We start from the raw sequence: 13,051 nt of genomic DNA, 5'->3' as shown, positions 1-13,051 counted from the left end.
GACAGAAAAAAAAACAAGTGAAAAATTGTTCGTAACGAATTTTACTAACTTGTTTCTTTTTTTATAATGTAACCAGCCAGATACAATTAGTACAGACAAGGAGATTTTACTATTTATACTGTTCACAAAAACACCTTTTCCCCAATGTATATATAGATAAATGTTCGTCTCCACTTGTATTCTATTTTAATGTTGCATATATTTATAATTAGTAATGTTAATTATGTTCTTCTTACAAGGCATACGCCTCATAAAAAATCGGCGCGATGACCAATTTTGTGTTGCAAGCATCCAGCAAGTTCCCGCGACTTTAATTATGTCATAGGTCCTCATAGTGGGGGACCCACATCGCTTTTACCCATCAGTGATTGGAATTCGAGAATCTTCTCACTCCAGACGAGCAATTCTTCGAGCTACGACGGTGAACATAGCCCTCTCCATTGATATCTATATCAGGTTGAGTGTTCTTATGACGCCGTACAGCAATCCAAAACTTGATCTTACTTCAGGTAAAAAATGGCTGCATTAAACCCGACCAAGCAAAGAGTTCTTCAAGATAGAAGACAATATGGTGATGAAAAAATACAATAATGAAGACGGTGAACAAAGCAGGCGTTCTGTACATCTATGATCACTTTTAATATGTCAAATAAAACATTGGTCTTCATGTTGAACAGCCCAGAAGGTAAGGACCTAGAAGAGGTTATGTTCAAACAGTGTAAATCAATGTTATCGTACCCACTAAAATATTATTAATGATAAATTTTTATTTAAGCTCTTTTTCTTTAGTTATCGATCTATATTGATAACTGAAGAAATGATCTATATGTATATTACTATATAAGAATGATCTATTTACTTTTAATATAATTTTATGTGTACTGCTGGTGTACCTAAATAAATAAATATAATAATGTGTTCCTTTATAGGTGACACGAATTTAAAAACTTACTATATACCACATCAAATAAAAAAAGATTGAAGTAAAAGTGATCACACGTAAAAGTGTTTCCTCGGGGGTACAATTTTCTTCAAGGCTGTATATTTAAAAATATATTACCTGTTGTAAGTGAAAGAGAATGGTCCTTTAAGGGGGCAGTCGACTGGCTCGGCGTTTTCCCGGAACATAGAGTAGAGCAAAGCGTCGCCCGTGATGAGGGAGCAAAGGTGGGGCAGTGCGTCGCGTCGGTGGCAGAAAGCTGCAACAAGTATACAATTATCTAATAGATTCAGGCATTACCTCGCGGAAGTCCATCCTAAGAAAGGGACTAATATATAGCTACTTCCGCTATGCAGCAGTAGTCGTGCAATGAAGTGTACCGCTCAACAGCCCGCTGATAAATGCGCGTGCGGTAAACAATGTGGAATACAACTACAACCGTTAATCTACTCTACACGTGTTTCATCCCTCCACGGGGCATCCTCAGGAGATGTTAGACTGATCAGTGCCAAAAACCCGTGAGCTGAGTGACAACTGAGTGAGCTCCTTCCTATTGTCTATTGCTTCATGTGAAGTGTTTGCTGTTAGCCTTGCGGCTTTTACACCTCCATCGGAAACGAGTTTACGAAACGGAGGGGTCCGTGAACTATATAAAATTACAGAATTCGAGTTTTCGAACCAGTATCAGTACTCGGCGGGGAGACGAGGAGGTCACATAGGTAGTGGCCGAGAGATAGTAGCAGCGGGGCTCACCCAGCCAGCCCTCGAGGACACGAACCCAGCGCGACCCAGTCGACCGGCAGAACTCGCGGCTAGCGCGCATGTCTAGTCAGTGTTACTGAGAGTGTACTGAATGAGGAGTTAAGTGTGGAGGGCAGCGTGGACCACTAAGGAAGGATACTGATCCTACCTCGGATCACCCACGCTGTTCGCGTCGGCGGCGTCTGGAGGCCGATGCCGTTTACGTAACGGACGATAGGAAGTGTGGTGAATGATCTTTGAGCAGAGCTCCGTCCGTCACCGCTCTGCTATTTATATGCTACTTCCGCCCGTCTACCACTCAGTCACGTGACCAATTTTTTTTCTTACGCGTTAGTTATAAGTATGCAATTATACGCATGTTGCTGGCCAGAACGGTCACATTACTTTTTAATCATTCTCGCGAGTTCGAATTAAAATTCGAACGCCGATTTGAATTCGAACGCTGCCAGTAATGTACATGTGTTCACCTCCGCCCGCTAATCGTTTACACTGATGATCTCCTTTAAGAGTACAGATACGTACTCGGATGGTAATTCAACTTCACCTGCTATATGTGTACACGCTGCTTTTACTTTAGAACACTGTTCCAAAGTATCACCACTACTGTAAAATAATTTTTGACCCGACCAAAGGCTTCTAGTAACACTAGTGATTAATATAAATATTCCTAAATATATATATATACACACACATATATATATATATATATATATATATATAAATACACAAAGGCTTTCTTTTCAATAATCATACAAAATTATACCAATATGCCACATATTAAAGACAACTGTCATAGTATCAAAGTACATATCGTGTCTATAAAAAAACAATATGAGAACGACTTATAGGAAGTTTGGGCCAAAAAAATATATAAATATATGTAGTAAATAAAAGTTCGCAAGCCGCGATATGCTGACAGGCTAATATAAATCTATCAAATTAATCTCAAGTTGAAAAAGCCGATATACTCTGCGGATATCATATTATAGGTTCTTTTTTCATTTTAACTAGGTCGATGATGTCGTTGAAGCGGTGTAAAATAACATATACATATATGTTACTGAATCTTTCTCGCTCTATTTCGTATTTCACTAATTAGTTTCTACGTATGTTTTGGCGAAAAGTTTAAATTATATTTCAGTTGTATGTTGTTCACGGTCGTAACCCAGGACTCTAGTATAGGAAGATATACCAGTAGTATAATTTGATATATGTCAATAGAAGAAAACAATATATTACGTTATACGAGAAACTACAATCAATGCTTCAATATTTTAAAAATATAGATTCAAGAGCTTACAATAAAATCCATTTGTTTTATTTTCATTTGATCACTTTTGCGAATATTCTTAATATTCAGTCATCATCTTTTCATGGGCATGGGCCGTAGATTTCCAAAAGGACTGGTTGGAGTCGGCTTGCATTCAGCGTCAACCGGCACCCTTAACAAGGTTATGTCTACCTAGACACAGCAATCTTTTTTTCCTACCTGTATTGTCATAGGTTCTAAAAAGGTTTTATATCATGAACGCTTTAAATATATCGCATAATTATATTTATGAGCTAAAGAGTTAATAGTAAATATGTTATTTATATTATATTAAAGTTACACTAAGAAATAAATTCAAATTTTTAATTAAAAACCAAACTTAGTTTGTGTAATACAGGGCTGCGAAAAATAGATTTAAAAATTAACTCACTCTCTTTGTATTGCAGTACGTTGATGTGTTTCTCGTGCATGACCACGCAGCGGTAGCAGTTCTTTCTGTAAAAAAACGTTAGTGGTTATATATATATATATATATATACATTATGTCATCGAAGATATTGCAAGCACATTGAATTCAGAGAAACACCAACAGACCCCTGCAGTAAGGCTTCTCCCATAGATATCAGTAGCAGATATACCGTAATCATCATTCTTAGCAGGGGATTGGTGATCACAGACTGGTATTGTGGTACGCAGAGGATGCTGCTTATCCTTTGGAAACTTGTTTGTGAGAAGCGGCAACCCTAGGTAATTAATGCACATAATATGAATCGTACAAAAAGTATCCGGGAAAATGAATCCGCGATCTACAATCGTCAGTCTCAGTCCTCTACTGCTGGTACTATTAGTGTTCACCATCTCTCTCTCTCTCTCTCTATATATATATATATATATATTATAATTTTTTTGGTTTTATTTTATTATGATACGGCATACAAAAATACATACAAACCTAAATTTTCACCCCTCTACGATCAACCCTTATCTTACATTTGTTAATTAAAAACTTTAATTTTTTTAGCAAAACAACGTTTGCCGGATCAGCTAGTATATTATAAGCTTACAATAAATATAATAAATTTTAAAAATAGGGGATGTGTATATATTATTATTTATAAGGCACCGTAATAAACTAGCTTTACCAAAATTTCGACCGACAAAAATCTCTAATTTATTTATAACCAAGTCGTATTTTTTGGTTAGGCCAGCTGTGGGCATCAGTGGGCGTCTATCGACTGAAAATAAGTCGAATATAAACCCATCATCTAGTTGATTCGGCGTTGGCAATGCTATAACTGTGTTGCCATAATTAACTTACTCATCAACTATAAGGAACTTGTCGCCTTCTGATGATAAGCACTTCCCTTTGTTGGACAGTCTGTCTCCATCTATCAGGATCGGCTGGATCACGCCCGATTGGAACCAACGACCCTGCCACCGCGCCGGAAATGCACAACCTGCGGACAAACATATTATAATATTATTTTAATATATATGTATTTATAAAAGATAAATGAGATGCATATACACATGATCTTGAAAAGATTATTATTTTAATACAAAAATAAGCTATATATGTTTATGTATTAATCCTTTGCACTTGAATATGTTTCCGCGTCAATCGACCATCAGCGCGACACGTTTCAGAACACTAATGACGAATCTACTACCTCCAATATAAAATAATTACAAACGCAAAATATTTATATATTTGTACTAGCTGATCCCGCAAACGTTGTTTTGCAAAAAAAATTAAAGTTTTTAATTAACAAATGTAAGATAAGGGTTGGTCGTAGAGGGGTGAAAATTTAGGTTTGTATGTATTTTTGTATGCTGTATCATAATAAAATAAAAATCAAAAAAATTGACTAAAAAATTAAAAATAAAATTTAGGGGTAGACCACCCTTATCACTTAGGGGTATGGAAAATAGATAGTAGCCGATTCTCAGACATACTGAATACGCATGTAAAATTTGGTAAAAATCGGTCAAGCCGTTTCGGAGGAGTTCAAGTTCGAACACCGTGACACGAGAATGTTATATATTAGATTTAATATATCTTGACATCTTCAAGAACACTATCTTTTAAACTGTAGTCTGTAATTTTGTATGATATGTTTTGAAAATGTTGCCGAGATGCATGCCCGGCTTTTCGGGACAAGTATCCCAATAATATGTTGGTAGATGTCTTCTGCCATGTTGATTTCGTCAAGAGCATATTTTGCAAAATTTTATAATAATGGAGTGTCAGGCGTTCTATGTGATAACCGTATGCCCATTAAGACCAAGGGTAAAGTCTACAAAGCCGTTGTCAGACCAGCTATGCTCTACGGCTCGGAATGCTGGACTGTAAGTCAGAGATACGAGCAAACACTTCATGTCAGTGAGATGAAGATGCTTAGATGGTCGGGTGGCGTCACTAGAATGGACAGAATACGGAACGAATATATCAGAGGTTCGTTTAAGGTAGCTCCGATCTCCAGCAAATTACAGGAAAATAGATTGCGATGGTATGGCCACATTCAACGAAAACCTGATGACCACGTGGTAAAAACTGCCTTAAGCCTCCCAGAATTCCCAAGAGGGAGAGGGCGTCCAAAAGCTACGTGGTGGTCTAATATCTGAAAAGAACTGAAAACCCTTCAACTTAAAGTGGCCTGGCGCAGATTGATAAGGAGACCCGACCCTAAATAAAGGGAAAAGGGAAGGAAGAAGAAGAAGAAGAAAAAGAGGATGGAGGAGTATAATATTTATATTCCATGATTTAGGATCTAATTATTTTACTAGAACGAATAAAGAATTGTAATCTATCGCGTATCATGTTATATATCGCGTAGAGATGATGTGCCACAGAATTGAACAAAAAAAATTTGGGTTATTTAGTTTTTTTTGTTAAAGAATTTTTATTAAATAAAAGTAGACTTAGTTACTCCTTATTACATTGTATAGATATATGATATATATATCTATATGTACAGATAAATAAAATTGAAGTGTCTATTTAGTTTGTCTATTTGTGAGTGGTTTTTACTACATACGTATATATATACGGTACATACACCAAAATAATACGAACTAAATTTTATTTTATCTGTCAGTTTGTTCTGGTTAAATTCTGAAATGTCTGGACCGATTTTGACGGGACTTATAGTGGCAGGTAGATGATGTAATAAGGAGTAACTTAGGTTACTTTTATTTAAGAAAAATATCATAAACGAAAAAAATAACGAAATATTTTTTTATTAAATTCCACGCGGTCGAAGTCGTGGGTAAAGTAAGTAATGGAAATGAAAATGAACACGGTCCAATTCTAGCGTAATATAGGTTACAAAAGTTCATAAGGGATTTTAAATGCCGGAATAACCAGAGCGACGCGTCATTTTCTAAACAAATAAAAGTACGGCGGGAAAGTGGTTCAGGAATAACTGATGCGGTCACTGATATGCATAGAGAGTGTGGGCGGCATTTTTCATGTAATGAAAACATCAAATATTCAGATCGCAGGGCGGCGTTCGTTGAAAGCCTCGTAAAAATTGATGATGTTGCGTATCGGCAGACACTGCGATAAACTCCAGTTTAAGGCTTTTAAGTTCACAGTTGGATAAAACCTTCCAATGAAGAACCTTGCTTGATGTGTTAAATAATCACTTATCATAGGTGTAAAAATTTAAAAGGGGTGAATGTAAAGCTGTAGAATTTTATTGATGTCAATAAAGATATTGTACATATCAATAGTTTTAGAAATAATGAATAACGTATTCTCACAGAGACACTACTCGGCTGTAGTTCAAATGTGTAAAGTATCTTAGAAACTAACACATTATCACATATAAGTAGGACAAAATGTACTGAATTAAGAGCTTCGAACTGATATTTTTTTTATATAGCCTCCGCTATTGGAGGCCTCTCGTACCCCTAATTTGTTGGGATCAGGGCCTTTGTTTACAAATAAGTTTTTTAAAATTTTATCTTTATTTATCACTCTCTTTCATACTTCTTAATTCCTTTTATTCTTACCTTTTTTCCTTCACAATATCTTTAATTTTGTCCTTTCATTCATTCTTGCTTTCATCGCCTTCCTTCCATCATCTTATTACTCTTAGGTGGGTAGGTAAATTATTTATTCTTCATTTTATTACTTTTCCTATTTTTTATATCACAGTTTTCTTTTTTTGGGTTGATTTTTTTAAATACATTACTACACTTTTCTTATTCCATTTTAGTAATTTTCCTATTATTAATTGACTAGTTATTTTATGTGCAGTTTAATTGGTACTTACTTATCTATACTGTTTTATTCCTTTTAACAGTATCTCGAACTGATATTAGCCGAGCCATCTCAAAGGTAAGCAGTCTTCGACTCTTGACTGTATTTACGATTGGTACAGAGTAAGTAACTATTCCGGTGTGAAATACAGTCTAACCTCATTCAAGACACTCAGTTTTTTACCAGCTAATTTAGCCTTAGGTTCGAAGTAGGTAGTTCACCTTCGATGGTTTTATATGGTGACGTTGAATATGTTGCCTAAATCTAGTATCATGTCACTTGGACAGTTCGATATATGTTACTGGACTTTCCGATACAAAAACGTAGACCATGAACATCCCTGACGGAAAGTGGACGTCTATGTACAAGGACATTGGATTTAGGCCACTTCCAACCGGTTCTTTTGTAAATCTGAGGTCAAGTTAAAATAAGTAAGAAAAGGACCAATATCTAGCTACTTCCGCACGTGCAGTGGTTGTCGTGCATCAAAGTGCACCGCCCGCCAGCCCGCTCACAAATGCGTATGCGGCAAACAATGCGAACTACACAACCGCCACCGTCAATTCACTCAACACGTGTTCCATCACCGATTAGTGCTTTAGCACTAATCGGTGTAAAATAACTCCTGAAGATGCCCTGAGGAGGGGCTGTCCACTTTGATGCACGACAACCACTGCAAGTGCGGAAGTGGCTAGGTATTGGGTCCTTTTTTTACTTAGGATGGACTTCCGCAAGGTGACGCCTGATTCCATTAAATATTCAAGTTAAAATGAATATATGATTTTTATTTATTTTATTTAATCTGACCTAACAGCTAGAGTTGTAGCACTTGTGCACATATCGATGTGCAACTATACTTGTTTCTCTGGTACAAATATGAAGTATTAAAAAAAGAAGACCAGAAAGACCTGTATTCAGTAGCAGAGCTCCCCAGGCTAAAATAATGACGAACATGCGGCATGAAAGCTAGAGAAAGTCATATACATTGATAGATCGTTATGATACCGTATACAGTTTTGTAAATGTGTTTTTTTCAAAGTTCAAAAGAGGTTGCATAGGTATGAATCACACAGATCGAGTGCAGAATCGCGACGTTTGCTTTTAAATTCACTCGCAGGCCGTAGGAATTCGTTAGCGAGGCACCCTCGATGCTTTTATTTGAGATTTGGTTCGGAGCCAGAATTCGGCTGCCGTTTCGCTTCAGTCTTTGCCAGAATTTCGTACAGCGTTTTGTACTGATCTTTTATTACTGATTTGTTTTAAACTTTTTTTTACAGCCGACAGTCCACGTTGTAGTTTTTGAATTAATTTTATGAGTTCACTGGCAATCGATAAAGATATTTATTTATTAATATTGACTCTTTAAGACAGACTGTCGAATTGGACAGCATTTGGATATGTTTTTATATAGTCTTTTTGTGCTTTCGGAACCTTTCTACAGTGTGCTAGAAAAGCGCGTATCCAAATCACTTTACAGTGGTTCTGGTCAGCCTTTAGACGATTTTTACGTGGACACATAACAAAATAATGCCCTAAGCTAAACGATCATTGAAGGCACGATCAACTTTGTCTAACTTAAAAAGTCCAATGTGATATATAGGTTTACAAGAGTTATTGTAATTTATTTAAAAAATTAATAATAAACTTTAATTTATGTATATGAAAGCTCTCACTCCGCCAAATAAATAGCTACGTGGCGCCGCATAGCTAGAGAAGTGGAGACATCAGAACGAACTGGGACCATGACTGGATAAGAGTACAGAAGAAGAAAGAGAACGATGTTTATAAATGGACTCCTACAATTATTTTTTTTAAAACAAGTTACACGCTAAAAAAAGTACAATGGGCGATCTTATAACACAAGTCAATATCTTCCATATAAGATACGTTTTAAAGTTAAAATTGGTGATGAAATCTTTAGTGGTAACTAAGGAGTTGTCAAGAAACTCATAGATCAAAGTTTAATCCAGGAGTAGTTTAAATTATTGGAAAGCAGTGTTCTAAGCTACAAGTAAAGCCTACACTAAGTATAACGCAATTTGTAACACATTGTATAGGGTCGGCCATAAATTTTTGCACTTTTGAAACATGTGTAGAAATAAAAGTACAAATGCTATTTTGTTTATGATTTATTTACCGTAAATATCATTTATTAAAATTTATTTTTTAAAAATTACATCGTCGAGATGTGCTCCGTCTCGCCGTTGGCCCCTTACTCTCACGGTTTTGGAGAAATCAAGTGTTGCTATTTGCAAAAATTTTTGGCCCACCCTATATATTCTTCTTAGTCGTGTAATCCTGTCAGAGTGGTAATGGTCATGCCTCGATAGGTTCCTATGCACCACCAGCTTTCGCTATGCGTCGCAATGTAGCTCGGTGTTTGCGATATCCACTCCAACGGAACTGGACCATTACTTTCCTCAGAAGATATTGTATTTCTCCAGAATTCTGTGTCCAATCTATATGACATCGTACGAACTCATGTTCTAGTTCATGGGAGTCTTCCATCATCACTGAAGCCTCTGATATTCCTTGTGCAGTCGCGGAAGCTTTATTTCATGAGACGCCTGGTCACCTGTTTCTTCATGGAAAATAACCAATTGAACACCCCGATTCCCGGACTGTTAAAAACACTGATGTACCTGGCTTTTTATTTAAAAAATAAATAGAGATAGCCAAGAAGCGAGTACATCGACGCGCCACAGCTGTTGCGATAATCGGCCCCGATGAGGACGCGGTAATGTACATCGAAGCGGACGATAATTTTCGGTAATTTGGTAAAGTGCATTCGACCATTATCGTTTATGGACATGATATAGTATATGTCTTCATGTGGTGTGCTGTGACAACTTTTGGTGTTATTTTATACCAGCTGCCGCGACGGCCTTCGTACCGTTAAAAGTTATTTGCTTTCTGTATCATAAAACAAAATATATAAATAAAATCACTCTATACTAGGTGATCATTTTATTATTTTACTTAATGTTTTAATACGAACGATTCTTCTTCTTCTTCTTCCTTCCCTTTTCCCTTTATTTGGGGTCTGATCTCCTTATCAATTTGCGCCAGGCCACTCTATCCTGGGTTATCTCTGCATCAAGTTGAAGGGTTTCCAGTTCCTTTCCGATATTAGACCACCACGTAGCTTTTAATACGAACGATTAGTTACAAAAAATATTTTTCTATATAGAACACTGCAAGATAGATCTAAAAGCTTATATAATATGAATGTATAGCTTATTCGTCAGCTTCATAGCTTATACACCTATTTTTAATCACCGCTGTGTAACGTGATCACTCTGAAATATGTTACATTATTATTTTTTATTCGAATGCGATAGGTTAATATCCTCTGGCAGTAAAACCCACAGGGACAGATAGTAAACAATATATTTTTTATGTGTTACAGTTCCAATTTTGATAACGATTTATCTTACTAAATTATCATAATGTTGTTTATTATTTGTGAAAAAATTGATTTTTGGATAAGGTGTCATTGTGTCAGCTCATAGATATCCCACTGTATGGCAAAGGTCTCGTCCAAAGATATATATGGAATAATATACCATAGTTGCGACGCCTGGCATTATGGTAAACAAAAGTTGCTACCTAACTTGTGGCTATCCTGTATAATTAATGCATAAAGTGTATTTTAATTTTAACTCCCGGGAATCGAATCGAGACATTCGATTGCATCTTAGTCCTCTATCGCTAGGCTATCACTGCTCGAATATGGTGTATCATACTTCAATTAGTAATACAGCAAATAAAATCGCCACTGTAAACCTTTTTACATCTATTACCAATCATACAGGTTTAGCCTTATTGCATATGGGTTAAATACAAATATTGGGTGGGCTAAAAATTTTTGCAAATAGCATATGCATAGCAATGCGTGAAGATGTTGCGAGAGTTTTTGACACCACAGTTGCATGAATTTGAAGGATACAACAGTCAGACTTGGATGCAACAAGATGGTGCAACATGCCATACCTCAAACGTGACTGTGACATTGGTCAAAGAATTGTTTCCTAAAAAATTGATTTCTCGCAGAGGTGATATCCCATGGCCTCCCAGAAGCCCGGACCTTACACCTTGCGATTTTTTCTTGTAAGGATATCTGAAGAGTCGAGTATACCTTAATAAACGGACCGTCCATATCCCAATTAAAAGAAAACATCCACGAGGAGACAGCCGCGATTCCTCGCAGCATGTGTCAACGAATTTTCCAAAGTTTACGTAGTCGATTACAGGAGTGCCAACGGCGAGACGGATCACATCTCGACGATGTAATTTTTAAAAAATAAATTTTAATAAATGATAATTACGGTAAATAAATCATAAACAAAATAGCATTTGTACTTTTATTTCTACACGTTTCAAATGTGCAAATATTTATGGCCCATCCTGTAATACGATTTATTATTATGTTGGAGCTATTTATATGTCTTTATTAGCTATAAGAGCTATTAATAGCTTGAGAAGGGCTCGGACCCACTTAGTGACGTGACGGTAGCCCGGCCGGGGAGCGTTTCCATTGATCGCGGCTGCAACGGGCGGAGTGCATCCACGCAATTGTTCTGTAATCGACGGCATTATTGCGTCCGATATTGCCGCTAACTGCCTTACAATGGGACTCGACCCCGCCCGTTTGCGCCTGGCCTTATTTAAATGAGAACTTCCGTTAGGGCTGTCAAAAACTTTGGTCAATTTTATCAATTTTTTTTTAAAAACTAATTGTTAATTACTATCCCAATAAGTACTTTTTTAGGTCTTTAAGAAACACATATGTTCATCAGTGGAGGCTCTACGGCTATAATGATGATCTATGGTACTAAATACTGTTTTATGATCATAATCGTCATTATAAACTATTACGAAAAAAATCACAAAATTATTTCACTCAAATTATATTGAAGAAATATAACAACACCTAGACTCTCGTTAAATGCATATTATGTCAGTTCATAGAGGCCCACTGCAAGGCAGTCTTGCGCTGCTTGCATCCAACGACTTTCTGCGACCATAACTATGTCTCTAATAGATTCAGGAGTTACCTCGCGGAAGTCCATCCTGAGTAAGAAAGGGACTAATATATAGCTACTTCCGCTATGCAGCAGTAGTCGTGCAATTAAGTGCACCGCCCGCCAGCCGGCTCATGTTTTTACTACTTACTTTGAGTGGTAGAGGGGGGAGGTAGCACATAAACAGCAGAGCGGTGACGGACAGAGCTCGATATAGTTCACGGACCAATCCGTTCCGCGAATTCGTTACCGATGAAGCTGCAAAAGCCGCAAGGCTAACAGCAAAAACTTCACATCAGATAATAGACAATAGGACGGAGCTCACTTGGTGTTTGGCACTGGTCGGTGTAACATCTCCTGAGGATCCTACGTGGAGTAGTGAAACACGTGTAGAATAAGTCAACGGTGATAGTTGTGTTTCGCATTGTTTACCGCACGAGCATTTATCAGCGGGCTGTCGGGCGGTGCACTTCATTGCACGACTACTGCTGCATAAATATGTCGTCGGCCCACCAGTGGGTCTATCCACGTCGTCTCCCGTGATCATCTCTTGATCGCCACACGAGAACCTTACGACCACAAAATATGCTTAGCAAAGACTATTTGAAAGTATAATAAGTATTTTCGTTGGAGTGTGCTATTTGTAATTGTAAAAAAACTGATTTTTAGTACGTGCATGTGAATATACGGTACACATATCAAAATTACATATTGTTAATTTTTAGTCTGTCTGTTTGTTCCGGATAATCTCTGAAATTGCTAGACATATTCTGACGGGACTTATACTG

The 13,051-nt window shown here is 37.0% G+C and overlaps 1 protein-coding gene across 1 annotated transcript in view; it reads right to left on the bottom strand.

Moving 5' to 3' along the window:
- The window catches only part of LOC137931038 (uncharacterized), a 282,114-nt gene that overhangs the window by 20,081 nt on the left and 248,982 nt on the right, over positions 1–13,051 (bottom strand). Inside the window, exons 3-5 of the mRNA XM_068774431.1 lie at positions 4,291–4,429; positions 3,403–3,467; positions 1,061–1,199 (exon numbers count right to left, since the gene is read on the bottom strand). Of these exons, the coding sequence (XP_068630532.1) occupies positions 1,061–1,199; positions 3,403–3,467; positions 4,291–4,429 (343 nt within the window). The remainder of the gene's footprint in view (positions 1–1,060; positions 1,200–3,402; positions 3,468–4,290; positions 4,430–13,051) is intronic.

Source organism: Battus philenor, unplaced genomic scaffold (assembly GCF_028537555.1).
Source record: "Battus philenor isolate CCGP_79_NKW_IND1 unplaced genomic scaffold, ilBatPhil1.0.hap1 SCAF_7, whole genome shotgun sequence".
Taxonomy (NCBI): Eukaryota; Metazoa; Arthropoda; class Insecta; order Lepidoptera; family Papilionidae; genus Battus; species Battus philenor.
This window is presented reverse-complemented; position numbering and strand designations above follow the sequence as displayed.